Consider the following 26984-nt stretch of genomic DNA (forward strand, 5'->3'; position numbering starts at 1 on the left):
AGGCTATAGACCTTAAGTGAACAATAATGTTTCATTTTTATTTTTTTGTCTCTTCAGCTGAAGCAGTGGTTGTGTCTCACGTGTCAGACGCAACGGGCTCTCAGTGAAACTCAGCCACCTTCTGTCAACATACAGACCTATGGAGAACCACAGAAAAGAGAAAGCAGTCCAGCTGAAGCTGAAAGGAAACAGTCATCAACTCCTGTCTCTCCTCAGGGGAAGTTATCTTCAGCACCACAGCCAGTGACTTCTCAGGTTGCAAACAAACCAGTGGTTAAAGAACAGCCTGGCCCAGTTCCTTTGCAGGAGGCCCAGAAAACACCAGAGCAGGCCAAACGGACTGAGAAGAAACTGAGTAATGCCGCCGCCGTGATGCAGAAAGAGTCTGGAGGCTTATTTGGGTTTGGTGTTGGTAAAACTCAGCCTGAAGAAAAACATGCAGAGTCCGTTACAGGGAAGATGTTTGGCTTTGGCTCGTCCATTTTCAGTTCTGCATCGACTTTAATCACCACAGCTGTGCAGGACACGCCACCAGTCTCTCCAAAGATGTCCCCGGCAAAAGAGGTGAAATCGGCTCCTGCACAAGCAAAGACTAAACCAGAACAACATCAGCCAACCAAGACGCCTCCAAAGCCTGTGGAAACAGCCCAAGCTGTTGTCAAACCAAGCCCAGTAACTTGTCCACTGTGTAAGGTCGAACTGAACCAGGGATCTAAGGATCCTCCAAATTACAGCTCATGCACAGAATGCAAGAACACTGTGTGTAACCAATGCGGATTCAACCCAATGCCAAATGTGCAACAGGTAAGTGAGACCCACTCGAAGACTTGTTAGAATTCTGAAAAAAGTTTGAATATTGTAAACTTTATTCAGAAAGAAAGTCTAGAATGTACTGTATACATGTAGAAACTGACTGTGCTACTCAATTCTCCAGTTTTTGTTAGGCTCTCTTTTATTTTTTATTGAAATACATTGCTTCAATGTTTCTTGCAGATTAAAGAGTGGCTGTGTCTGACCTGTCAGATGCAAAGGGCCCTCAAAGCACCAGAATCTGCAGGACCAGCAGTGATGAAGACTGTTCCTGCTTCTGCAGATAAAGAAACCACTTTCATTCAACAGAAAGACCATGAAAAACTGATGCCGATTCCTACACCGAATGCACCACTGAAGAAAGTAGAGAAAATAAAAGAGTCGACTCCAGGAAAAGACTCTGCTGCTGGTGTTCCGACATTGACAAAGGAGGAAGTAATCAAGATTCCTAGCTCTTCTGCTCCCATTAGCAAAGAGAGAGAAAATCTATCTTCAGACAAGAAAGCACCACCACTTGTTCAAGCCTCTCCTGCAGCCAGTGTTTCTGAAGCTTCAATAAAAATGGTATCTGAAAAGAAAGAAGAGAGAGCTGACCAACCAGCAAAACTTAGGGATAAAGAGAAGTCTCAAACAGCTTCAAACAAGGAATTGAAACCTGTTGAGGACGCTCCAATTAAAACCTCATCATCATCAGAATCGGAAGGATTCTTTGGCTTTGGTAGTCCTAAAACTCAGCGTGCAGCTTCTATTGCGTCTGAAACCGTCACTGGGAAAATGTTTGGGTTCGGTTCATCCCTCATCAGTTCAGCGTCCTCCTTGATGACATCTGCAGTGCAGGAAGACACTGTGCCAAGCTCGCGCAAAATGTCTGCACCGGTGATATCAGGGAAAGTTTCTCCAAAACCAAGCCCTCCCATTTCTCCAAGGAAAGGTCCCACCAAGGAAGTAAAACCTGCTGCTGGTCAGAAACCACCTCAGGAACATGTGACAGATCAGGCTAAACCCAGCAAAGCTCCTCCCACAGGAAAGCCTGAGGTAGATAAAGGTGTTTCAGAAATTCAGAAACCAGAAGCTAATTCTGCTGCTCTTAAAGTCAATCTGTCTACCTGTCCACTCTGCAAGATGGAACTTAACCTAGACTCAAATTATCCTCCAAACTACAACACATGCACCGACTGCAAGACAATAGTCTGCTGCAAGTGTGGATTCAGTCCGATGCTAAATGTAACAGAGGTAAAAACCACATTTTTTTTGATCCACAGCACCCACAGAAATATTGAAATAATTAATGTTTTGTTCTCATCTTAGGTGAAAGAATGGCTCTGTCTGACCTGCCAAATGCAGAGAGCCCTTGGAGCGTCTGAACCTCCTGGACTCCCCATGATGAAAGCAGAACATTCACCAAGCAAAGAGGTCCCAGCTCCTCCTCCGCAGAAGAATGAATCCACCCAGGCAGACGTTCCGAAGCCAAAGGAACCAAAAAAAGAGCCAGTTGAAGTTCCTACAGCAAAGGAAAGTGGCCCTCCTGCTACAACTGCAACAAAAGAACCAGCAGCAACTACAAATGCTCTTGTATCTAACAAGACAGACATTTTATCAACCATGGCAAAAATGGATATATTAGAATGTATCAAGGGACAGCAGGACACCCACAAGCCACAGTCGGCAGAGGTTGAGGCTGCACTAAAGCATGAAGGTCAACCGAGTGAAGAGAAGGTGAAAGCAACCTCAGAAGAAGCAGGACCATTTCAGACACCTGCCCCAACCAATGCTGAGAAGAGCAAACCATCTCCAAAACAACCTGCTATAGCGTCTCCCTCCCCAGCTCCAACGGCCACACCTCCAGCTCAGCCAACAAAACAAGATTCAGGAGGCTTCTTTAATTTTGGTGCCCCTAAAACACCACCTACTGCTGTGAAATCTGCCGAGTCAGTGAAGGGAAAGATGTTTGGTTTTGGATCGTCTTTCTTAAACTCTGCCTCAACACTGATAAGCTCAGCGGTCCAGGATGAGACAAAAACGACACCACTAACTGCACAAACACAACCAACTCTATCTAGTGTCCCTCCGAAAACTACATCTCCAGTCTCCCCTAAAATGAGCCAGCTGAAGGATACCAAACCAAGCCTGGCACAGAAACCAGAACTACCCAAACAGGCCAACATTACCCCACCCACTCAGACCAAAACTACTCCACCAACTGCACAAACTCAATCAACTCCCTCTAGTGTCCCTCCGAAAACTACACCCCCAGTCTCTCCTAAGATGAGCCAACTGAAGGATACCAAACTGAGCATGGCGCAGAAACCAGAACCACCCAAACAGGCCAAAATTGCCCCACCCACTCAGGCCAAACCTACCCCACATAATCAGCTAAAAGAGCCATCAAAACAGCCATTACCGTCAATTTTGTCCTCAAAACACACAGAACCGTCCGCTGAACTTTCCCAGTCATCAGACACCCAAGACTCTGGAAAAGCGGTTCAGTCATGCTGTCCCCTTTGTAAGATCAAACTTAACAAAGGCTCTAAAGATCCTCCAAACTTCAACACATGCACAGAATGCAAAGCTACTGTGTGCACCCAGTGTGGATTTAATCCAATGCCAAACGTCACTGAAGTAAGTAAATCATTGTCACAATGCTACATTAGGGTGGGCCATTGAAAAGCACCTCAATTAGAACCCTGCATTAGGTTTTGTCATCCAAAAGATGATTTAAGAAGGAATTTAGAAGAAAAAAGATGTTTTACAGGTTGCACAAGCTGCTCAATGTTTCCTGGAAATTGACTAATTACATATACATTATAAATACATATAACATTATGGAAAAGGAAGGTTCAGAGATTCCCCCAAAGTGTTGTGATGCCCTTAAACACATAGAAGCACAATCATTTTCTTTAAACTCTTACTCCAAGTTGTCAAACAGCACAGTAACATTTTTGCCACATTGGCTACTGGACTTCGTTTTTGCAGAACAAAGCCACAAATTATTCCAATATGCCTTTTTTATTCGGCTTGCTATGTTATAGTTTGGAGCACTTTTCATGTGCCTTGTGCAACCTCTAAATATTAATTCCTTTGCATAAAATTTTGAGCCAAATTATTTAGCCAGATATAGAACAAAATGCAGGGTTCTAACCTAGATAATCTAGGAATCTTTTCTTTGATATTAATGACAAAGATTAAGGAGATAATTTTGAAATAAGAGTAAATATTAGGTGTAATGTACATATACTGTTATATTTTAATTTAGGGGGTCCCGATCTGATATTGGTCCGATATCATAAAAAAAAAAAAAGAAGTTTTAGATTATATCGGCCTGCATTTGAAATTTGGGATATATTGTTATTATTTTACTTATTTTACTATTGTTACTATTTATTGCTATTTTTTTCATGATTTTCTAATTTATTTATTTATTTTGTATTTATTTTAATAAATTGAAGAATATTCTTCCGTTTAAAGTTAGAATATATGTAACCCATTGGTTAATGATAAACAGGTCTGTTTTTCTAATTTCTATTGTTCTATTAACATGTTTTTTCAAACATTTCACTCCACAAAATAAGTAATAAAAGTAACTGTGATTCGTGCTGATATCATATCTAGTGTTGTGGTAGTCGAGACTGGTCTTGGTCTCGAGACCAAATTTTAAAGGTCTCGGTCTCGTCTCGGACTCTGAAGCATTTTGACTTGGTCTTGGCTCGGACTCGGGCTGCCCGGACTCAGGATTTTTTCGTCAAGACCGTTCGAGACCAGCACTAATTCCTACTATTTTTCAACTTTTATATAATGTGATAATAACATGGAGAAGAACGGGATAAAACAATTCTTTATTCATTCTTTAATCCACCCCGTATAATGACCGCAACCTTCCTTAATGTGACTGAGTGACTTGTGTGACACACTCGTGTGTGTGTGTGTGTGTGTGTGTGTGTGTGTGTGTCTGGCTACGGTTTCAGTTTGGACCGCGGAGCGCAAGGGAGATATGAACTAATAATCACTGATAAAAAAATCCCAGTAAAACTCCAGAAAACAATCACCATGAATAAATATTATCTCCCTGGTAAAGACAGTAGCTCTAACAACAGGTAAAATGATAAACTGATGATATTACAGCCTGTGAATGCAGGACAGGGGACGCACTTACTCTGCTTCTGGGTCCTAGTGCCTGCCGTCCGGTACAGCCTGTTCCGTTTACCGAGGTCCGTGTATGTTTAATAAGTCCGTGTGTGTTTAATAAGTCTGTGTGTGTCCGTGTGAAAGTCTGCATGTTTATGCCTCTGTCAATCCACTATATCCATGTGTTTTAAGGCTTTTATTAGATAGTATCGGCTGTAGTCCGGGCCGCCGCCATTTTGGATTATGTCGTCATCAGCGCGTCATCGCCGCAAGTTGCACATGCACAGAATGACTCAAATAACTGTAAAGAGGTCTTATATTAGTCTATTATCTTTTTTGAAGTGGTGTTTTTTGTGGCTTTAGACTCCAATTACATTTATGTATATAATATGTTCCCCACATTATAAACAGGTTCACAATATAATTATTTTTTATAGTTTCTGTTTCCACTGTATCCAGAATAATAATAATAATTCTCAACAAGAACTATTGATTAATTTGTCACATGACTGTTCCAGGGTTTGGGTTTGTTTTATTTAGTTTCACATCTACCTGTAGCTCTTTGTTTTTTAGACTGATGACAACTTGTTTGTAGTTTTATTTCAGAAAGTTTCACTTTTACAGTTACAGCTGGAAACCTTTGTTAATATAATTTCCTAGTTACATTACAGCAACCAAATTAAACTATATCAACTAAGTGAATGAATAAAAATAACCTGTGTAAAGGTTTTTTCAAACTAAAAAATTATCTTGTGAACTCTGTGACCTGTTGACCTGCACAACTCAAAGAATCAGAATCAGAATCATTATTTCTTGGCAGAAATACTTTTAAACACTTGCTTTACATTCAGCTGACATAAAAATCTTGTTTTCAAATATGTAGAATAATTGTGAATTTATCAGTAGCAGTAGTAGTTTTAAAATCTTAGTACATTTTTTGCAGGCACCTTTTTTGTCCGTGAAATATATTTAAAAGAAACTAAAATGAAAGAGAAGGTTATTTAACTGTCGAACCTTGTCATAATTTTATTTATTTATATATTTTTTTAAATTGAAAAAACAAATGTTTATGGTCTCGGTCTTGGTCTTGACACGGTCTCGGCTCCCGAAAGTCTTGGTCTTGTCTTGGTCTCGGTGCATTCTGGTCTCGGGCAAGTCTTGGTCTCGGATAGTGTGGTCTTGAACACAACACTAATCATATCAGATTGATATTGGTATCACTCGATTCTCAAGGCAACAATATTGGCATTGTATCATAGGTGAAAAAGTTTATCGGAACACCCTAATGTAAACTACTTAATTTCTTCTCAGTTTAAATTGAATAACTTAAACTTCTAATTTTGTATTTAAGAAAAAACCACTAATCATTTTAATGAATTAAATAAAATGAAAGACAAAACAAATAAAGACATAGAGTTTCACTGTTCTATACAATGATTTTTCTTATTCACACATTCTTCTGCTGGTGTTTCAGGTGAAGGAATGGCTTTGTCTAAACTGTCAGGTGCAGAGAGCCCTTGGAGCTTCAGATCTTCTATCGACTCCGGAGAAACCGAAAGAGCAAACGGAGAAAGAGAAAGAGCTGTCGAAAGCCTCTCCCCAGAAAAAGGAGACACCAAATGTGGAAATACAGCTTTCCCCTGCTGTCGAAAAGACAGATTCAGTACAGAAGAAACTGGTTCCTGCAGCTTTTGAACAAAGAAAAGCCCAGGATGTGGCCGCTAAGGAGCAAATAGCTGTAAAATCTCCACAAGTGCAAAGAGCCCAAACTACCAAAGGTGAAACAAACCAAAGTCCAGCAGGACAGGAAAATATCAAACCACCACAACAGCTCACCAAACCAGAACCTGCCCAATCCACACCAGTAGCACCCCAACCAAAGAAACAGGAGTCTCCAGGTGGCTTCTTTGGCTTTGGTGGTCCTAAACCTGCTCCCACTGCGGCAAAGCCTGCAGAGTCAGTGACGGGGAAGATGTTTGGCTTTGGCTCATCTTTCTTAAGCTCTGCATCCACCCTGATAACTTCAACAGTCCAAGACGAGCCAAAAACCACACCACCGACACAGAGGAAGCTGTCTACACCATCCAGCGTCTCTCCAAAAACCACACCTCCAGTTTCTCCTAAGATGCCTCCAGCAAAGGAAACAAAACCACCGATTGCACAAAAACCGCCTCAACAAGACAAGCCTGCACCACGAGCCAAAGCAGAAAAGCTCCCCAAATCAACAGTAGTGACCCCAGTCAAAGGTGTGTCCACGTGTCCCCTCTGCAAAGTGACGCTCAACAAGGACTCTGAGGCTCCTCCCAATCACAGCACCTGCACAGAATGTAAGAGCACCGTGTGCAACCAATGTGGATTTAACCCTTCGCCTCACACTGCTGTGGTAAGTCTGAGCAAATTGATTCTTCTTCTTCTTCTTCTTCTTCTTCTTCTTCTTCTTCTTCTTCTTCTTCTTCTTCTTCTTCTTCTTCTTCTTCTTCTTCTTCTATTAAAAATGAGTAAATAAAGGATTGACTTTTAGAATGGCCTGTTTGGTCATGTGACACAGTACTGAATTTGCACATTCTCACATAATCTTGGTTTTTGCCCTCAGTTCTTTTTTTGTGCTGTTTCATGTCTTCTAAAGCGATGAAGTTAATTAGAGAAAAAACATATTTAGAGACAAAGCTGCATTATAAAATATATTCAGTGTAAATGAATGGTGTGTTTTCATGCAGTCGGATCAGAAATGCTAACAGTCCATCAGAGACATAAGTGCTGATGAGACTGAGGCTGGTGTTTGAGCAGACAGACACGTAGCCGCTGAAATAATGTGAGTGAGTGAGCGTTGTGCAACAGCATTAGTGAGATGGGATCTGTTGGTGTGGAGGAAGAGGGAATCTCTGAACTCAGGGAGAGAGCCCTGTGATATGCCAATGAGCCAAGATCAAACAGATTATGTCACAACACGCTGCGTTACATTAGAACAAAGGACATTCCTCCATCTGCTCCTCTACACACCACATGGCTCCATGTGCTACACATTTAGAGAGCACACGTGTACCTTTTGTGTAAGGTAACCATGCACCAGGGTTGGGGTCAATTACAATTTAAAATTACAAGTCTTAAATTATCCTTCTTCAATTACAACTCTATTATGATTATGTTGACCTGTTTTTTTTTTCCATTGCAATTACATTGTCATTATTATTTTTCTCCTTGAAGTAAATTACACTTATCTTCTCAATTACTAAAGTTTAATTAAAATGAATCACAATTACTGAGCCTTTAATAAATAAGCCCATAAAACTTAACCTTCCTCTTGTGTTAGCGTTCTGTTAGCATCTCTATGATAACGGCTCAGTTTTGTCTTAGGTCCTAAATCAGCTGCAAAATACACAAAAATGTTTTATCTGTCATCTACATTGTTTTTCATCTCTTGGTTACCTTGTTAGACTTCCTAATCAATGAAAATATTGATATTTTTGGTGTGGGTGGCTGAGCCTTTTTTTGTTAGTATACCCCTCAATTTCAAAGTATTTTTAAATAGCAAAATGATCCTCAGGAGAAATAACTGGAAAACTTGATATGAAACATATTTTGATAATTAACTACATATATGTAAGTCATAGAACTGCGACATGATTCCCCAGTTTTGCATTTATATACATTGTAAATCACAGTTTTTATAGAATTTCCATGCTGATTACAATTACAAGTCAAGTATCTGAATTCAATTACAATTCAATTATGATTAAATCAGCAACACACTTTTTCAATTCAGATTACTGTTATAATTACATCAACATTTTAATTAATTATCATGCAGTGCCGGCTGGGGTTAGATGTGCTTTCACAACTGCTCATGTTAGAATTCATCAGCAGGGTTTGTTTATCCATGCTTATGAATCCAAACAGAGAAATTGACAGAATGTTCCTAGTTTCAGTCCAAACGGCGCCTTAATATTCAGAAATAACACAAAAATTGCTTCTGCTTCTCATCACGTAATCGACATTTCGTCTTCAAGTCAAAACAGCCCGAGGGTAGAGGTGTGTTCAACATAACTTAATTCCTGGAAGAATAATTTTAAACATGAAAAGAGATGCTACGATAGAGAATAAAATGCCTGGAGCAAATCTAGTCATTTTCCCAGTTTGGCCTCTTCTGCTTCAGCTGATGCCTTTAAAAGCCTGGTAGTGACGCTTTTCTGAAAAGTAGGGCACACATGTGTCATTATTTACCAGCAAAACCTTTATGTATATAAAACACACACACACACACACACACACACACACACACACACACACACACACGCACACACACACACACACACACACACACACACACACACACAGTAGAAATATGTTACCATGAATAATTATTGGAAAAGGATTACTCAGTGGATTACTAAGATGCTACTCCAGATATGTTTATGGACGCAATTTTCTGACACAATAATGGTTCCCTCCAAAAAATTAAATGAAAATATAAATCAGCAGTGGTTATATATACTTTTTTCTAATGTTATAATGACAAATGTAATGTTACTTTAGCCATTGTCCAGGGATTGGTGTTCTTTGTTTGGAGTACAAAACAATGAGGTATGTACACTATTTGTTTAGGCAAGACAAATCTATTTATATTAGAGCTGGGACTTTAATGCGTTATTGCGATTAATTAATTACAGAAAAATAGTGCACTTAAAAAAAAAAGATTACCCAGGTAATCACTCCAAACAGTGCGGAACATTTTATCATTTTCCCAATATACTCATAATACTGATGCACTGAGCACAAAACAAGAAACAGGAGAACCAGAGAAGTTGTTGCTGTGTTTTGTGATGATTTTATTTAAAAAACACACACACACACCAGATGGAAAACAAAAGCACAAAAGTTTGTTTATCACCGGAGCTCTTCTAGCCTCTGCTAGCACCTCAATGCTTAACATGTAGCAGCTAGCACCTCAATGCTAAACATATAGTAGCTAGCACCTCAATGCTAAACATGTAGCAGCTAGCACCTCAATGCTAAACATGTAGCAGCTAGCACCTTAATGCTAAACATGTAACAGCCAGCACCTCAATGCTAAACATGTAACAGCCAGCACCTCAATGCTAAACATGTAACAGCCAGCACCTCAATGCTAAACATGTAGCAGCTAGCACCTTAATGCTAAACATGTAACAGCCAGCACCTCAATGCTAAACATGTAACAGCCAGCACCTCAATGCTAAACATGTAGCAGCTAGTACCTCAATGCTAAACATGTAACAGCCAGCACCTCAATGCTAAACATGTAGCAACTAGCACCTCAATGCTAAACATGTAGCAGCCAGCACCTCAATGCTAAACTGGACAAGATGACAGGGTTCAGAGCCAAAATGATAAAATCCATGAGTGACAAATGAACAAAGTCAGTGGATAAATGATTGTAGTGGACAGTCGACCACTCTGTGGTAGAGGATGTGGGCGGAGCTATAAGTGGCGCTATAGGTTGCATCGTCTGACCCCACTTATCAACTGCTATATCAAAAGACTCATTCATCAGCTTCATCAGTTGCTCTGTTTATTTCATGCCACAGATATTCTAACTATTTTGTACAGTTTAGTTTCCACTTCTCTGGAATGTTCTGTGTTACGTGTTGTGGCGGTTGGACAATAATTCTGCTCTAAAAGGTTGTCTAACTGAGACACAGTTTTCTGTTTTGTTGCTTTACGTTTAGCTTCTGTATTTTGTTGTCTGGACGTTATTGTTTATCAGAAGAATGTATAACTTCTGTGTTTCAATGAGGCACTTTGCTTATTACACATTAGCACAAGTCAACACTTTCTATTATCCGGGGCTCTGATTTATGAGGCGCCCCCTGCTCTGTGGGGGCGATTGAAAGCAAAGTTTATTAGTGAGCTGCAGCTCGTGCCAAAAGGCGTCTGCCAGGAAATCAATAAGTACCTTCCAATTTTCAGTAGCTATACAGCAGAGGAGCTCTAGAGAGAGGGAAAGAGTGATGGAGGCCGCACACACCCACAGGCCGTTCACTGGATTTACTAATAATGAACTACACCTTCTGATGACCTGTGTATCTAGTTTGTTTTGTGTTTGTAAAAGTTAATTGTTTTTAAAAAGAAAACACATTTTCAGGACATCCCTTCCATTTCGTTCTCAAAAAATTCTGAAATTTTTACCAAATGTTGATGATGATCTAATAAAATACTGCAAATACCCAAGCAATAAATGAAACAATATCAGTTCCTCCATGATCTTCATTTCCAAAATCTTTCATTTTGTGTAATCTTTTGAGAAATCTTGAAAGAAATTGCACTTTTTTTTAAAAAAATTTGTTCTTTCAACAATTTGTGAGCAAAGGAAACTGTGAGTCCTGCGAATATTGTAGAGTTGGATGGAATTTGTGTATTTTTAGAAACTAAGATATCAACAACTGAACTATTTGGAAATTTACACAATGATTGTTTTCACTGGAATTTTCCCTTTTTCCCATGGACCGGGTTTAGTTCCTGGACCTCGAGTTTGACAATTGAGATATATTGAATTACTGACAAGTAATAAATAACCTCTCGCAAAATCTCGCCCACAAACAGTCATTGTTCAATCATACGTCCAAACAATCATTTTTATATGCAAATAAGGTGAAACATGCTCAGAGCAGGCACAATGGTGAAGCAGTGTGCTCATGGCTTGTGCAAGTAATTCCCAAACCGAGGTTTACATGGAAAACCGGTTTATTCTGCTTTAGGTCCGGGGGTTGGAAAGGCTCTGATAGGACAGGGGGAGAACATGACGTATCACATCTATCGGGAAAAACACACAACAAACCTTTTATTGTCAGCTGTCTCACAGAACACCACACATGAGAACTATTTTCACCTTTATTTTGATTGTAGTTTTGAAGCAGCAGCTCAACAATAACATACTTTAGTCCACGGAGCGGAAGAGAGATATGATTTAATCACCGGTAAATAAAGCCCAGTAAAACTCCAGAAAACAATAACCAGGAATAAATAGTTGCTCCCTGGTAAAGATAGTAGCTCTAACAACTGTTACAATGATAAACTTGGTGATATTACAGCCTGTGCAGCACTATGGGGATGCATTTACTCCATCTCTGGGTTTTAGTATCACCCGTCTGGTGAAGCCAGTGTCCGTGTTAATTTCCGCACGTCTATGCCTCCGTCCATCCACTCTTTTCAATATATCCATGTCTTTTATGGCTCTTATTATTATGATGTCTTCTCCAGTTCGGGCGGCCATGTTGGATTATGTCGTCACCAAACGCGTCATCTCCGCAAGTCGCGCATGCGCAAAACGACCGGAATTAACTTTAAGCGGCTTTAGTGCTGTTAACTGTTTACAAGAAAGAGGAATTATTTAATTCGGAATTAAAAATGGAATTAAACAGCTACCTAATTTGGAATTAAGTTTAATTTGGAATTAAATTATCATTAGGAATTAAGTGTTTACAAAGTCAGGTTAAAGAGGAATTAACTTTTATTCCGCTTTAAAGAGGAATTAAAGCTCCCATGTAAACGTGGCCAATGAGTTAGTGACGTACCCGCTTTGAAATTGTTTTTTTCTGCTGATACTAGTGTTTATTCTGAACAGTAAACCTCTTTAATTTATTATTAACTATGTGATTTGGATAACATTAATTAGACATTTCTTAACTTGGAACTAAGAATTATTTCAAACAAGATGTTATTATTTATTATTTTATTTTATGGACTTGATTTAAGTAAAAAAAGTAAACTTACTTATTTACTACTACTACTACTACTACTTTGTTCAAGTTGTTTGACAATTTACACTTTAAGGTTGTGATATTTAAGTGTGATTTCATTGTAATTTCAATGATATTTTAAATAATAATAATGATGCGTTAAATATAACAACTACACTACAAATACATTTTACATACATTGTTTTAATTCCTCTCTGTAAAACGTGCTGTCACAGTATAACAGGGACACTTTCACAGGTGTTCGGATTTGAGCAAGAGTGCTAAAAAAGCAGTCCAAAATATGTGCTTCAAAATAGAAAAATAATTGTGACGAGTCGACTAATCAAAAAAATAATCAATAGATTAGTCGACCACAAAAATAATGGTTAGTTGCAGCTCTACACGTGCCCTATACATTTTGGAATAATGATATGTGGATCATAACGGTTCGTGCTTTAATGGATAAAATCAATGTCGTTTCACATTTTAAGCTTTTATGGTAGTATCGTGTGCAGCTTGATGTGAAACCTGTGTATACACCCACTTATTTTGTGACTGATGTCATTATGAAGGTAATCTAGCTCACAGGCTAATGGTGTGCAGCAGCAGCCGCTCCCAAAGCTCCCTCTGCTTCCAGCTTTTTACTCATCGAGCAGATTTAATTAGTCAAAAGGATGATGGCAACTTTCCAATCCCTGCAGCTCTGATGTATGCCCTGTGAAGCTCTGAGGCAGTGACAGGCAGCAGACAGGGCTGTGGGAGGACAAGGTGCTCGTCGACGGATGTTTTTTGACCTCCTTTGCCTGCTTGATTTAGTTAAATGTTAAATGGATTTTAGATGCATGATTAGTGCAGACACGCTAGGGTCTTGCATGGTTATCTCTGTAAAAGCAACTGCTCGTTGCACACCTCGATGAATAATTTTATCATCTTCACTTTGATTTAAAAATGTTTCAGAACATAAATTCCAAGTATTCGTCCGTTTTTTGTGATCGCAGAAAATCGGGGGCCTTATATCAGGAATGTCAAACTCATTTCAAAATATAAGTGCTAATGCAGTTTATTAAAAGCTTTCTATGTGTGAAATAGGCCTGGGCAAGAACAAGATTTCTATTTTGGCAACATAAAAATATACAATATTGCCTATATCAATCTATTTTCTATTATTTTTTTTCTATTTTACTTTCTATTTTTTTACTTCTCAGAACAGCACACTTGGATTTCTGGTGGATGGTGGATTTCTGAGTGCATCCTAACCCAGACCTTTCCCCAAAACAAGCCACATGAAATCACTCACATGTGCTGTCCCTTAGAGGAGAAAAAGCCAAAAGTGGCACATATTGTGCAGCTGTTTGTTAATAAATGTGACATTTTGCATCAGCAAATTTAACCCAGACTTGTCTTCATGATAAGACTTTTCTGAGTTAAAAATAACAAGATATATATTGTTTATTGCCATTCCGAGAAAATACATTGAGATATAAGTACTGGTTTGTTTAGTTTATGTAAATAGTCTGATGCCCACAAACCAACATTCCCTTTTCTTTCTTCTCTCCATTTTAATTGACTGATTTGTTGTTGGTTTTTTCTCCACTAAAATAGTATTTGTTTTAAAATATTAAAATATGTTATGTTGTCATGGCCATCAGTAAACATGAATCACAATGACAGAAGATGAAGTGGGACCTTTTGATTGCTAATTTATTTTTGGATAGTCTTGCTACTGATGTGCATTTTTTATTGAATGAAATAGTAAAAAAAAAAAAATCCTCAGATAAAATGAAATCAAAACTTATTTTATGTAAACATTTATGACAGTTAATTGTGATTTTTTGATGAGCTGTTGGCTAAATTCTGTGGAGACATAATTAATAAATTAAAAAAACACAAAAAAGACAGTTGATGATATTGCCTTAGGTTATAAGCGTGAAGGAAGTCATTCAGGCCGTGGGTTATTAAATCCTTTACTGAAATGTGTAAACTAACTTTAAGCTTTCACTCTTTTAGCCACTGTGTCTAATTTAGATTCTAAATCATTAGATGATTTAGAAAGAGTAAAATAATACACAGAATGAAAACAAATATATAATGGACAACAAAATTACTCCAAAGACACACAAAGCAAATAAAGAAATGTACATGACTCCAATAACACACAAGACAAGCGCACAAAATGACAACAAAAATACACAAAACGACAACAAAAACAGACTATTTCTTTTTTTTTTTTTTTTGTATTAATCATCTGATTGGTCATTATTCTAAATGCTGAGATATCGGATCAAACAATCACCGTTTTTTGCTGCATCACTGATAGGTGAATATGCCATTAATTGGAATAATGTTTAAAGCCAATACAACTTTTGGTGCATCTTCCTAAAGTTGCTGGACACATTTGTGTTGCTTGCAAATATTGCTGGGTTGGTTTAAATCCTACCTATCAGACAGAATCCATTTTGTTCATGTTAATAATCTATCCTCAGAGCATGCCAGAGTTAATCATGAAGTTTCACAAGGTTCAGTTTTGGGACCAATACTATTTACATTATATATGCTTCCATTAGGTAACATTATCAGAAAACATGATATAAATTTCCGTTGCTATGCAGATGATACACAGCTCTATTTGTCAATGAAATCAAATGAAACTCATCCGTTTTTAAAACTCCAGGCTTGTCTTAAAAATATCACATCCTGGATGAGCTGTAACTTTCTCTGTCTTATCCAGGATAAAACCAAAGTTATTTTATTTGGTCCAAAGCACCTCAGAGAGAAATTATCAGAGCAAATAGTGTCTCTGGATGGCATTACTCTGTCACCCAGCACCACAGTAAAAACTTAGGCCTTATCTTTGATACTAACTTATCATTTAATTCTCATATTAAACAGATCTCAAGGACAGCTTTCTTCCACCTCCATAATATCTCTAAAATCAGGAATATCTTGGCCCAGAGTGATGCTGAAAAACTAATCCATACATTTGTGACATCTAGACAAAGTTATTGTAACTCTCTACTTACAGGATGTCCCAAAAACTAACTAAAAAGTATCCAGTTAATTCAGAATGCTGCAGCTAGAATACTAACTGGAACAAATAGGAGAGAGCATATTTCTCCAGTGTTGGCTTACCACCATTGGCTTTCTGTAAAATCTAGAATAGAGTTTAAAATCTTCCTGTTAGCATACAAAGCTTAGCATGATCAAGCTCATGTATATCTTAGAGACATATTAGTGCCCAATTGTCTGGGCAGATCACTCCGCTATCAATTTTCTGGTCTTCTGGAAGTTCCTAACATGTCTAGAAGTAGAACAGGAGGAATTGCTTTCAGCTGTCTGGCCACTCACCTTTGGAACCAGCTTCCAGTCTCAGTACAGGAGGCTGCTACCGTCTCCATCTTTAAGGCTAAACTCAAAACCTACTTATCTGTTGAAGCGTATACCATATAATAGCATTAACTTAACCGCTAGAGCGGACATGGGCTTGTCCGTAAACAGTCGCATTTTACAGTCCTTGGAGTCGCTGTTAGATTGCATATATACGGGAAGAGATTCAAATTCTGATGTAGCTGGTTATGATTTACAGTCCGCATAAACAGGACTAAATCATAACATAATCTAACTGCTAAAAAGGACGTGGGCTCATCTGTGAACGGTCGCATTTACAGACCTTGGAGTCGCTGTTAGCTTATCAATAAACGGGGAGAGATTCGTCACCTTTATAATAAATATTGACGAGGCCACTGGGAGTCAGGCCCAAGGCCAAGGCAAACTGACTTGATAACACTGTATCATTTTTTTCTGCAGTCAGTGTCTTCTCCGCGTCCTTCTCTCTCTGCTCTGTTTCAGGTGTCGTGAAGCTGATGATGGCAGTTCCTGATCTGTGGTTCACGGCTCAACTAGTTTGAGACACTCTGATGTTCTATCTCTCTATCCTGTTCTGTTGGTCCTTCTGTCCACTAACCCCAACGAGTCGAGGCAGATGGCTGCCACCTCTGAACCTGGTTCTGCTGGAGATTTATTCCTGTTAAAAGGGAGTTGTTACTTCCCACTGTTGCTAAATGCTTGTTCGTGTGGATCTTGTTGAGTTTTTTCTTTCTTATTATAATTTCTTTATTTTGATAAGCACAATGAGATGACTGTTGTAAATTGCACTTTACAAATAAAGTTGAATTGAATTGTTTTATTTGTTCTTGTTCAAACAACTTAAATGCATTTGTGCTTTTTAAATTCCTTCAGCCTTATTTGTGAACCGCTGTCTTAATGTCTTATTGTGTTTCTGTGTTTTGCAGAAGGAATGGTTGTGTTTGAACTGCCAGACGCAAAGAGCTTTGTCGGGACAGCTTGCAGAATCTACCAAGCCAGACACTCCAGTTGCAACTTCACCCAAAAAAATTCAACCTCAAGTTGCTCTCACAAAGGCTGAACCCACCCCCACAACTCCAAAATCCCAGCCTCTGGCTGCCACAGTCGAAGCAGTCCGAGAAATCCCAACTGCAAAAGCAGAGGTTAAATCTGCAGCAGTAAAGATGCAAGCCATGGCTATGACATCAAACACACAGCCCATGGAAGTATCTAAGACAGAGCCCTCTACGTCCATTACAGGTTTAATTCAACAGGCAGAGAAAAAGAGAGAAGAAACAATTAAGAATAGAGTTGATGAACAGAAACATCCCAAATCTCCTGAATCGACTGATGACATCCATATAGCTGAAATTAAAGCAGTTCTTCCTGCAAAAATCTCACTACCAGAGACTGAGGATCAAGCCAGAATCATTTCCCAAACCCAAAGGCAGCCCATTGACCGCAAAGATGTTGTACAGGAGTTATATAAGGAAAGGAAAGATATGCAACGTCATGAAAAAGTGACAGAACCGAAACAATCTTTGCAACAAGATGTGGCGCAAAACCAAAACATACTACAAAATCAAAAAGTGCTAAACTTAGCTGGACAAGCTAAGGATGCTGACAGCAGAGAAGTTCATGATATCACAGACGTTGCCCCGGTTCTAGAGTCAGAACCAGTCTCTAGTATGAACATCATGATACAGGTAAGAATGAACTGTATATTTTCCTTTTTTTTTTAATTATTTCAAGAATAGGTCAAAATAGTACTTGGAAAAAGTCAAGAAAACATTTGACTCCAAGTGTTGTATCCAGCCTGTAAATTATGCAATTAATGTACACAAACCTTATACTTAGCATTACAAAGTATTTATTCATAAAAGTAATAAATTGTGATTTAGCTTTTATATATATACTGTATATATATATATATATATTTTTTTTTACACCTTTAGGATGAAAATGAAAACACGCATTTAAAGATCTCTTACGCTGGACAAGATAATTTGAGAAGAATCAGTGTTCCTGAAACAACACCCAAATCTAAAGATGAAGAAGACCATGAAGATCAACCTCAGATTTTGCCTATTCCACTGGAAGTTGTTGAAGAACAGACATCTGATTCCAGCAAAGTTGATACAAATATGGACATATTAATGGCTCCAAAGGAAGAAATTAAAACTCAGAGACGGCATCTAAGTTTTCAACCAATGGATGAAAGCAGTGACAGTGAGCTCACACCGTCACCTAAGCAAAGAAAGATTTTACAGGTGACCAACCTTTCATCCAGCAGTGAGGATATCAAGACGGAAAGTGGTGATTCCTCTGTAGAAGATGAAGAGTTTATTCGCGAGCAAATTATGGGTATGGGCAGTGAAGACATGTCTGACAAGGAGAAAGGGGCAGAAGAAGTAAAGTTTGATAAGGAAGTTGCCATTGATAATGCTTTATTGTCTACAAAAACAGAGACTGAAAAAGTTGTCGTAGATAATAAAGAGAGTGTACTCAGGGAAGATACTCCTGTAATGACAGACACCACAGCTGTGCAAAATGTTCCTGAAACAATGCCCAGGGCAATATTTAAGAAAGCTGTTCCAGTCCTCAGGCAAAGACAGAGCCCTGATGAAGAAGTTGAGAGCTTCACAGAGTCTTTGTCAAAAGGTTCATCTAGTGTTCAGGTATCTAGCTTCACTCCAGAATCCTCTCATACATCAGCTTCTTCTCTGGAGGAGGACAGTGACAGCAGCCCAAGTCATAGGAAATCTTGTCCAGATAAACAGCATCGCAAAGGCAAACACAGGCAATCGACGCACCCACTTCCAACAATTGAGGATTCATCCGATGAAGAAAAGATTAAGACTCGTGGCCAAGCAATGCCTCCTTTCGAGGCTTCCTCAAAAGAGGATTTAAAGCAGGTTATGGTCATGGATGAATCCCATAAAACATCTGGTTCTGAGCACTCTGCCAGCATAGAATCTGAAACAGAATTTAGACAAGCTGTGCAAAGAGGTCGTAAACCATCACCGACTGTCATACCATACACACCTGATCCAGATTATGAAAAGTATACTATGACAAAACCATTGAAAAGTGCTGAAGAGACATATGAAGAAATTATTCAGAAGACAAAAGCTATTCCAGGTGATAGTCCCCCTGATGTTGAGCCACTCTATGGTGGAATGTCAATAGAGGATTATCTTTATGAATCCTTAGTTGAAGACACTGAATTCAACATGGAAGAGCTTAAGTCTCCCAAAAAACTCAGGTCTCCAGAGGAGGTTTATGAAGAAATGATGCAGAGAAAGAAAGAACTGGTGTTGATTGAGCAAGAATTCCATCAGGCCCAAACTGCCATGGGGTCTTCTGTTGCTGAGACTTGTGTAGTAACTATTCCACCTGATGAGACAGGCCCCACTGTTCAAACTACTTCTCCACCTACAAGTCCCAACGATTCCTCAGAATTATCAGTCAAGAAAAAGAAACGACCAGCCCCTCCACGGCCTACTGAGCCTCCAAAGCGCCCTGATGTAACTATTATTCCCAGTACTCCTACTGGGTCTATAAGTTTTGTAAGGCCTATGATTCCTCAGGATCCGGCTCTTAGAAAGGCACTATTCCCAATACCTGACCTCAAAATTACTCAGTGTTCATCAGGGGAGGACGAGGAGGACAGTCTTGCAGATGAATATGGCATGGGTATTTCCTCTGACATCACACCAAGTGACGACTCTGAGCCCAGGGAAGAACTTTCCACAAGTCCTCCTTTGTCTGACATTGTGGAAATGGAACCAATATGTGTGATCTGTGAGATCCCAGAGCCAAAACCAATTCCAACACCTATATCAGCACCTGAACTTACTGCTACCTCCTCCCCGGTATCAACAGTGTCACCACCAACTTCACCCACCACACCGGATTCCAGTTTGGCCTCTAATGCAACAAGTTCATCCTCATTCCAGGTGCAAACTCCACCTTCTTCAGATTCCACACCACTGTCAACACCAACACCTCCTACATTATTTAGGGGCCAGTCACCTCCAGAAATGTCCTTGCCTGATACAAGTGAAACAGCGGCAACGCTATCAACAGTAATAGTTACAATACCAGATGTAGTGACTCCATTTAATGCTCAAACAACTGCAGTAGCACAAATCAAGAGTTCCAGTACTAAAGCTCACACAGAGTCATCTACTGATGTCCCTGTTATGATCCAAATGCCAGATTTGGTGTCAACTCCATCACAGATAACAACCAGCATTCCCTCTGTGTTACAGGTCTCAGCACCAGGCCCAGCACCTATTGCTGTCTCTGCTCAACCAGCAGTTATTGTTACAACTTCTCCTGTTGCAGTCATAACTACTACCTGTACTTCAAAAATTCAGACCCCATATCCTAGACCAGTTATTGTTCAAATGCCAGATGTAGTTTCAACTTCAAGCTCAACCTGTGTTGAAACTGCACCACCTCTCACAGGACTTATAACGACAACATCTCAATCCCTAACCAAACTGGTGCACTCTGTCCCCGTACAACCCACTATTCCACCAGGAAGCACAATGACTGTCCAAGCACCTTCACATCCGGCCCAAGCACTACCAACAGGATCATCTACTACTATAATTAAAAAGAAGGTCCCACCTCCTCCTCCTCCAAGGTCTACTTCAGTATCATTACCAGAGTCAACCGCAGAACAGCCGTTTACTAAGACTGACCAGCATGACAGCTCAACTACATCCATAGCAGGTAGTGTCCAAATGCAGTCTGTAGTTGTGGATATACAACCAAGATTAGAGAAAACACAACAGGATGATATATATGTTCCCAAGGTGGTCACACAAACAAGACAGGGGCATATAGTCATAATAGTGCCAAGTGCGGAATGCATTAGTCAACAGGGACAAACCACAATAGCAACCGTTTGCACGGCTTCAACTTTACCTGATGTTAAAACAAAAGATTGTGCCTCAGACATACCAAGGCCAGTTATAACCTCTTTGACATCGTCGTTGATTAAAGACTCAGCTCCACCACTTCCACCAAAACCTGAAACAGCAGCAAAATCTATACTCACAGAAGAAACAACTGTTTCTCATCCACCTAAACCAATAGTTCTTCCAAAACCATCTGGCTCAGTTGTAACTGGTCCAACTCAAACCTCCAAGCCTCCTCCACCCATACCACCTAAACCAACATCAATTCCAGCTGGATTAGTTTTCAGCCACAAGCCTGGTGAGAGCATTAAGCCCCCTCGCCCTCTCGTGGCTCCCAAAGCAGCAACATTGCCTCGAACTAAAGAACCTCCAAACGCATTATCACTTAGTCTGACAAGACCTGTGGAGTCTAAGGGGATGACATCTCCCAAGTCACCTCTATCTCCTAGACATGGAAAATGCTTACAAACCTACGTTGTGATAACTCTTCCATCTGAGCTCGGTTCACCACCAGAGACTATAACAGTCCAAGCACCTTTAAGGCGAGGGTCAATTCCATCCACAAAAGTGTCAGGACTCCAGACTACAGATTTACAACAAAAAACCCACACTGACGTGTTGTCAGCACAGGCTGCAGTACGGAGAGCGTCTGTTCCTGATGTGAAGCATCAACCTCCAATTTATGTTGCCCCAGTTGAGTCAGATGGAACATTTCCAACTGCAGTACAACCACCACACCCTCTGACCGATGTCACCATATCGTTATCACAGCAGGACGCTTTGATTAAAGTTCAAAGTGAACCTCCCCCAGTTAAGAAACCTTATGTGCAACAGCTACCCCCGGCAACACCTCAACCAATGTGTGAGATTATAACAGTACCACCAGTAAAAAAGCCAGTAAGAGCTCAAGCAACAGCAAGTATCCAGTCAGTTCTGCATGATCCTCAACAGCAGCAAATACCCAAAGAAGTTTTTGAAGCTGTTTCAGCTGAACTTCATCAGGACCCCAATTTTGCTGTACCTGTAATGTCAAGTGGTCTGACAGAAGTTATTACTGTGCGACCACAGTCACAAGCATCTTCAGAGGTTTTTGTAATCAATGATAGACCAGCAGTTCAATCACATTTTACAACACAAAAACAAATTGAACAGACTGAGCAGGAGTTGTTGTCTGTTGTTGTTGTACCAGAGGTTTCTCCAAGTGGATCACGGGCATCACAAGTAACTGAGGAAGTTTTGAAACAGACACAGAAAGAGATTAAAGTAGCACCTTGCTCAGAAGAAAGGGAAAAGTCTACAGGGTTGAACAATACTCAAATACTTTCTGGATTCTCACCAGCACCAGAACATATTCAGTTTACACATGATCAAAGTCATCTAACTGAAGTGGTTACTGAATATTTAACCATGGATTCACCAACAGAAGTAATCACAAGTGATATTGTTGCTATGAAAGATGTCCCAACAGGATCTTTAGAAACTCACCCTGTACCTGTAGTAGCTGGAACTATTCCAGCACTCACAAGTGCTGACTTGTGGTCACATACTCAACTTCCCAAGAGTGAGACTTCTTCTCGTACTGAGGTAACACCGTCTCATCTCATGAAAACAGAGATAGTTAAAATATATCCAGAAATCCATCCTGCCACTTATACTCCACACATTTATGGGATAAATACATCCCCAGTGATTTTACACACAGGGCTACATGAAGAGGCCCCAGTTTGGGCGCAGGAATATCAGCCAATCAGAGAAATTGTATCAAATGACACTGGTGAAACAAAAGCCTCAATTTCAGCCACGACACAGCCTCAGACAATGGAAAGGCCATTTTTTATAACAGAGGAAACTAACAATCAAGAGAGAACATCCATATCATCTGTAGTTCAACCCCCAAACACTTCAGGTGACATTTATACCTACCCTGTAGGGTATGAAGAGCCATCCCAGGTTATTACAGTTGACACATTAGCTGTCACCAGTAGAGAGCTCATAAAACCGGAACAACCACCGGCAAAGGTAGTCAGCATGCAAGCTGAGAGGGATGTTACTTTAACTGTCGAGGGGCCAGACATAAGGGAATCTGTTTCTTCCACTGAGCAGCAACCCCAGATACTGACATACTCATCAGAATATGAATGTCCGCTGGAGATTTTCGCCACTGAAGCATACACCAGGAGAAGCTCAATTCCCACTCTGCAAGATATTTCTCAAGATGTATCTGTGGCTCCAGTCACCATTACCAAAATCCAACAGGAGTCCATTGAAAGCCAAGAGATTCGAGGACCAGAAAAAGTTGTCTCCAGCATGAGTCACATGTATGCTTCTTCAATTTCCACCTCGGGCCAGCCTCCTGAAAATGTGCCGAGTCGCGTCACTCAGGTTGTAACCACAGAGGTACAGAGGACTACTGTTTCTGTCGTTCATGAAAAACTTCCACAAGGCTCTCCATCACATGCAGCTGTCACCGTACAACCAGACACAGCTATAGTGAAGCATCTGCCCACACAGGATGGAAAGATTATCTATCCAGGAGATGTTATCGATTTACGTACTATGAAGGCTGGGATAAAGATGACTGAACAAGGTATGGATCTAACACCTCCTCAGTCAGGCAGACTTTTGCTTTCATGTGACCCTACTGGCCGACAAAGTACAGCAGTGCTACCCAACATAGTAAACCTCAGTGCAGACACAACGCCTGCGACCACGCTGTCTGTCGTCACTGATAGCATCACAATAGTCACATGCACAGCCACACTAGCTTCCTATAATAACACTCCAGCTGAGAAACCACTGGACTTACAAGGACCAGTTGTGACCCTTCCACTTCCTCTCACCACATACAAACCTTTCGAACCATTAGCACAGATCATTTACAGACCCGTCAACTCTCAGCCTGTAGTCAGCGCTGCACCATTGCCTGCTCAAGACTTACCCATTAACCTTTCTTATGAAGCATTTGTTTCTCCCGAAAGAAGAAAACCAATTTTCCCAGCTGCTCTCAGTGATGGAGGTCCTGTTACTTCTTTGGACGCCACTGGTGCTATTGATCTATCAAATTACAAATCAATGAAATCTATGGTAGTTCTGTCTGATACAAGCCCAGGAGTAGTAACCACTGTTGTGGAAGATGATGGAACGCCTGTGGATCTTACAGCTGGGAGGAGAAGTGTTTGCTGTGATGTCATTTACAAGCTGCCATTTACAGGGAGCTGCAGAACACAGCCACCAGTTACAACTCAACCTGACAACCGTTTTGGCTACAGAGATGACTACTATCATTTTGACAATATTGGAATGTATGGCAACAAGGGAACGGATGGCATTAAGTCATCAGTGTCTGAGACTAACCTGATAGAGACTGGACTATCCCTCCACAGTCCCAGGAATGATTATGAATATATCAGTGTGAATCCAGATGCTGCTGTAGACCTCACTGGAGCTAAACTCTCTGCTGGTAAGTTTGCATCTATTGTGATTTACTGTTATTATGATTATATGTTGTACATTGGTCTTAAGCATGCTGTTATTGTTTTCTTCACCATATTCAGTGTAAGATGATTTGTAAAGTTTTTTTATTTTGTATCTTTAAAATTGTCTTTTCACTTTATATGCATTCTATGGTTAAAGCATGAATCATTTAAACATTAAAACCTAACTTTTCTCCTTTTTTTTCTTTACACAGATGCATGTGTGTGCCTACGTGTGCTTCCTCAATATTTTGGGTTTGCATCATGCTAGAAAGCATACCCATCTGCTTGCTGCATAAATATTTAGTTTAATCCCAATTGCACGACCATTGTTTTGTTTTGTTCCTTTGTGTTTTAAAATGTAGTTCTCCTGTTAAATTTAAGCTACATTTTATTGTGACAGGTGAACTGCTAGACTACACTAGCAAATCTACTGGGCTCTACCCTGCAAAGACAACAGCACCTTACTCCCATGTTCCTGCTGCTGGCTTTGGTGTAAATAACGCATTACGGACATCTGATGGAATTGTTTATTCTTCTGTTTCTGCCCTCGTTCCGTCCACTTATGCAATTACAACTCAGCCAGGCTCAGTCTTTAGTACTACGTTAACACCAACGTCAACAGTTAATAACCAGTTAGTGGCAGTTCCATATGGCTTTGTTCCAACTACAGCTCCGGGGCAGATCATTCCTTATGACTCTGGGCTACCACCCGAGCTTCTACCTACAGCTTTAGCTGACATCATTACCGGCTATCCAGAAATGTATTCAGATACCACTTTGGAGGCAATCGCCGCTTCTCTGGATGCTTTAGTTTCATCCCCATTGTTTCCTGGCTTAGACAACACTAAGATGGCTCAGTATCAGATGGAACGGGAATTCCTTCAGTTAGAAAAGCTAAAGCAGCTTTGTCTTGCTGAGGAACTAGAGTGGGAAAGGCAAGAAATTCAACGATATCGAGAACAGGAGCAGCTAATGGTTCAACAAGAGCTTGAGGAACTTCAAGCTTTGAAACAACAGCTTCTCCTTCAGCAAGAAGAGGAGCATCAGGCACATATGGTAGCACAGCAAGAAACCTATGCTCAGCAAAAAGAACAGCTGCAACAAATCCAACAACTCCAACTACAGCTCCAGCGGCAGCTAGATGAGCACTATGGTAACAATAGTACCACTGGAAATCTTTTAGAGGCCAAATATGCTGGAGTAGGCGACAGTGGTCAGTACTGGCCTGTTAAAGATGAGTCCACAACCCCACCTGTTGGTCATTATCTAGAGCAAGGTCAGAACCAACATAACATAAATGTAAACAAGCTTCAAGCAGAGCAGGACATGGGGAGGAAAATCATTGATAGTGGAGTGCAAACAGATGAAGACTCAACAGAAAAGCCACATGTTGGAAGAAGGAAAAAGAGTAGGAGAGATACAGATAGCTCTGCTCAAACTGATGACGAAGACCAAGATGAATGGGATGCACCCACAAAAGCTCGCCGGCGTTCAAGAAAACACAGCAGTGATGGAAAACATGGTTCCAAGGTCTGTAGCATTGCTATCCAGACTGTAGCAGAGATATCTGTCCAGACTGACCACTCCGGGTCAATTAAGCGACCTAATGTTCAGATGGACACAAAGGTAGAGATCATCAAGCACATTTCAGCTCCAGAGAACTCTCAGAGAGGAGGTAGCCTAAGCTGTCAGACCGACTTAGATGGAAGACTGGCGCCCATTGAGGTTGGCTACAGCACACATCTTTCCACAGACGCCTCTCTTCTGAGACCAAAGGTCTTTTACAACCAAGTATCACCGCTATCCCCAGAGAAGTCGCATGGAGGTCAGAGAATGCTGACGGCTGACCCAAGCCGATTTTCTTCTGCTCCTCGAATAATCAAACTTGGTCAGAAGTCTTTGTCAGATCCTAAATCTTTAGGTCCTTCGACAGAAGACCGGATGAGAGGATATTACGCTGACACCTATTCTGTAAGTTTTTGCATTTAAATAGACAACTGATCAATTAGACTAAAAATATTGTTTACTGCATCTTTTAGAGCCACACAAATATAGCTGTTTTACCAGGTGTGTCTGTTATCTTTCTAATTTACAGGGCAGAGTCTCCCCGTCTGGTACAAGTAAAAAGGTAAAGAGGACATTACCAGACCCTCCACCTGAAAACGATTCTTTGCAAGCACGAGCAGGCTACAGCACCAACTCTGCTCGCCGACGACTTGCCCGTAGCACCACAATGGCACGAGCTAAGATACTGCAGGATATTGACAAGGAACTTGATCTAGTTGAAAGAGAATCATCCAAACTCCGGAAAAAGCAAGCAGAGCTTGATGAAGAGGAAAAGGAGATTGATGCCAAGTTACGGTGAGATGTAACAACAAATTCTTGAAATATAGGTTGATTTGTTGGGATTGCATAATATGTCTTACAATTAATGTAATCAAGTAAAACCAATCATCCATCTCATAATCTCCTACCTTGATAGCCTATGGTCTAAAAGGCTGCCTTGACAACACTCAGTGAGACTTCTCAGCTCTCACACATAGTAAAAGGTACTACTGTGTGAGAAACAACAATATTTGTTTTTGGTT

At 40.2% G+C, this 26984-nt stretch overlaps 1 protein-coding gene across 9 annotated transcripts in view; it reads left to right on the forward strand.

Annotated features, from left to right (window-relative positions):
• pclob (piccolo presynaptic cytomatrix protein b) overlaps nt 1-26984 on the forward strand; it is a 70960-nt gene that overhangs the window by 13049 nt on the left and 30927 nt on the right. For 8 of the 9 annotated variants that reach the window (XM_028450893.1, XM_028450894.1, XM_028450896.1 and 5 more), the window contains exons 10-17: nt 58-804; nt 994-2043; nt 2119-3429; nt 6407-7315; nt 16937-17695; nt 17945-24380; nt 24797-26367; nt 26492-26757. In XM_028450893.1, coding sequence (XP_028306694.1) covers nt 58-804; nt 994-2043; nt 2119-3429; nt 6407-7315; nt 16937-17695; nt 17945-24380; nt 24797-26367; nt 26492-26757 — 13049 coding nt within the window. Of the gene's footprint in view, nt 1-57; nt 805-993; nt 2044-2118; nt 3430-6406; nt 7316-16936; nt 17696-17944; nt 24381-24796; nt 26368-26491; nt 26758-26878; nt 26946-26984 lie in introns of all 9 variants that reach the window. The other variant, XM_028450900.1, reaches the window with a different exon arrangement.

The sequence above is a fragment of the Gouania willdenowi genome, chromosome 6 (assembly GCF_900634775.1).
Source record: "Gouania willdenowi chromosome 6, fGouWil2.1, whole genome shotgun sequence".
NCBI classification, from domain to species: domain Eukaryota; kingdom Metazoa; phylum Chordata; class Actinopteri; order Blenniiformes; family Gobiesocidae; genus Gouania; species Gouania willdenowi.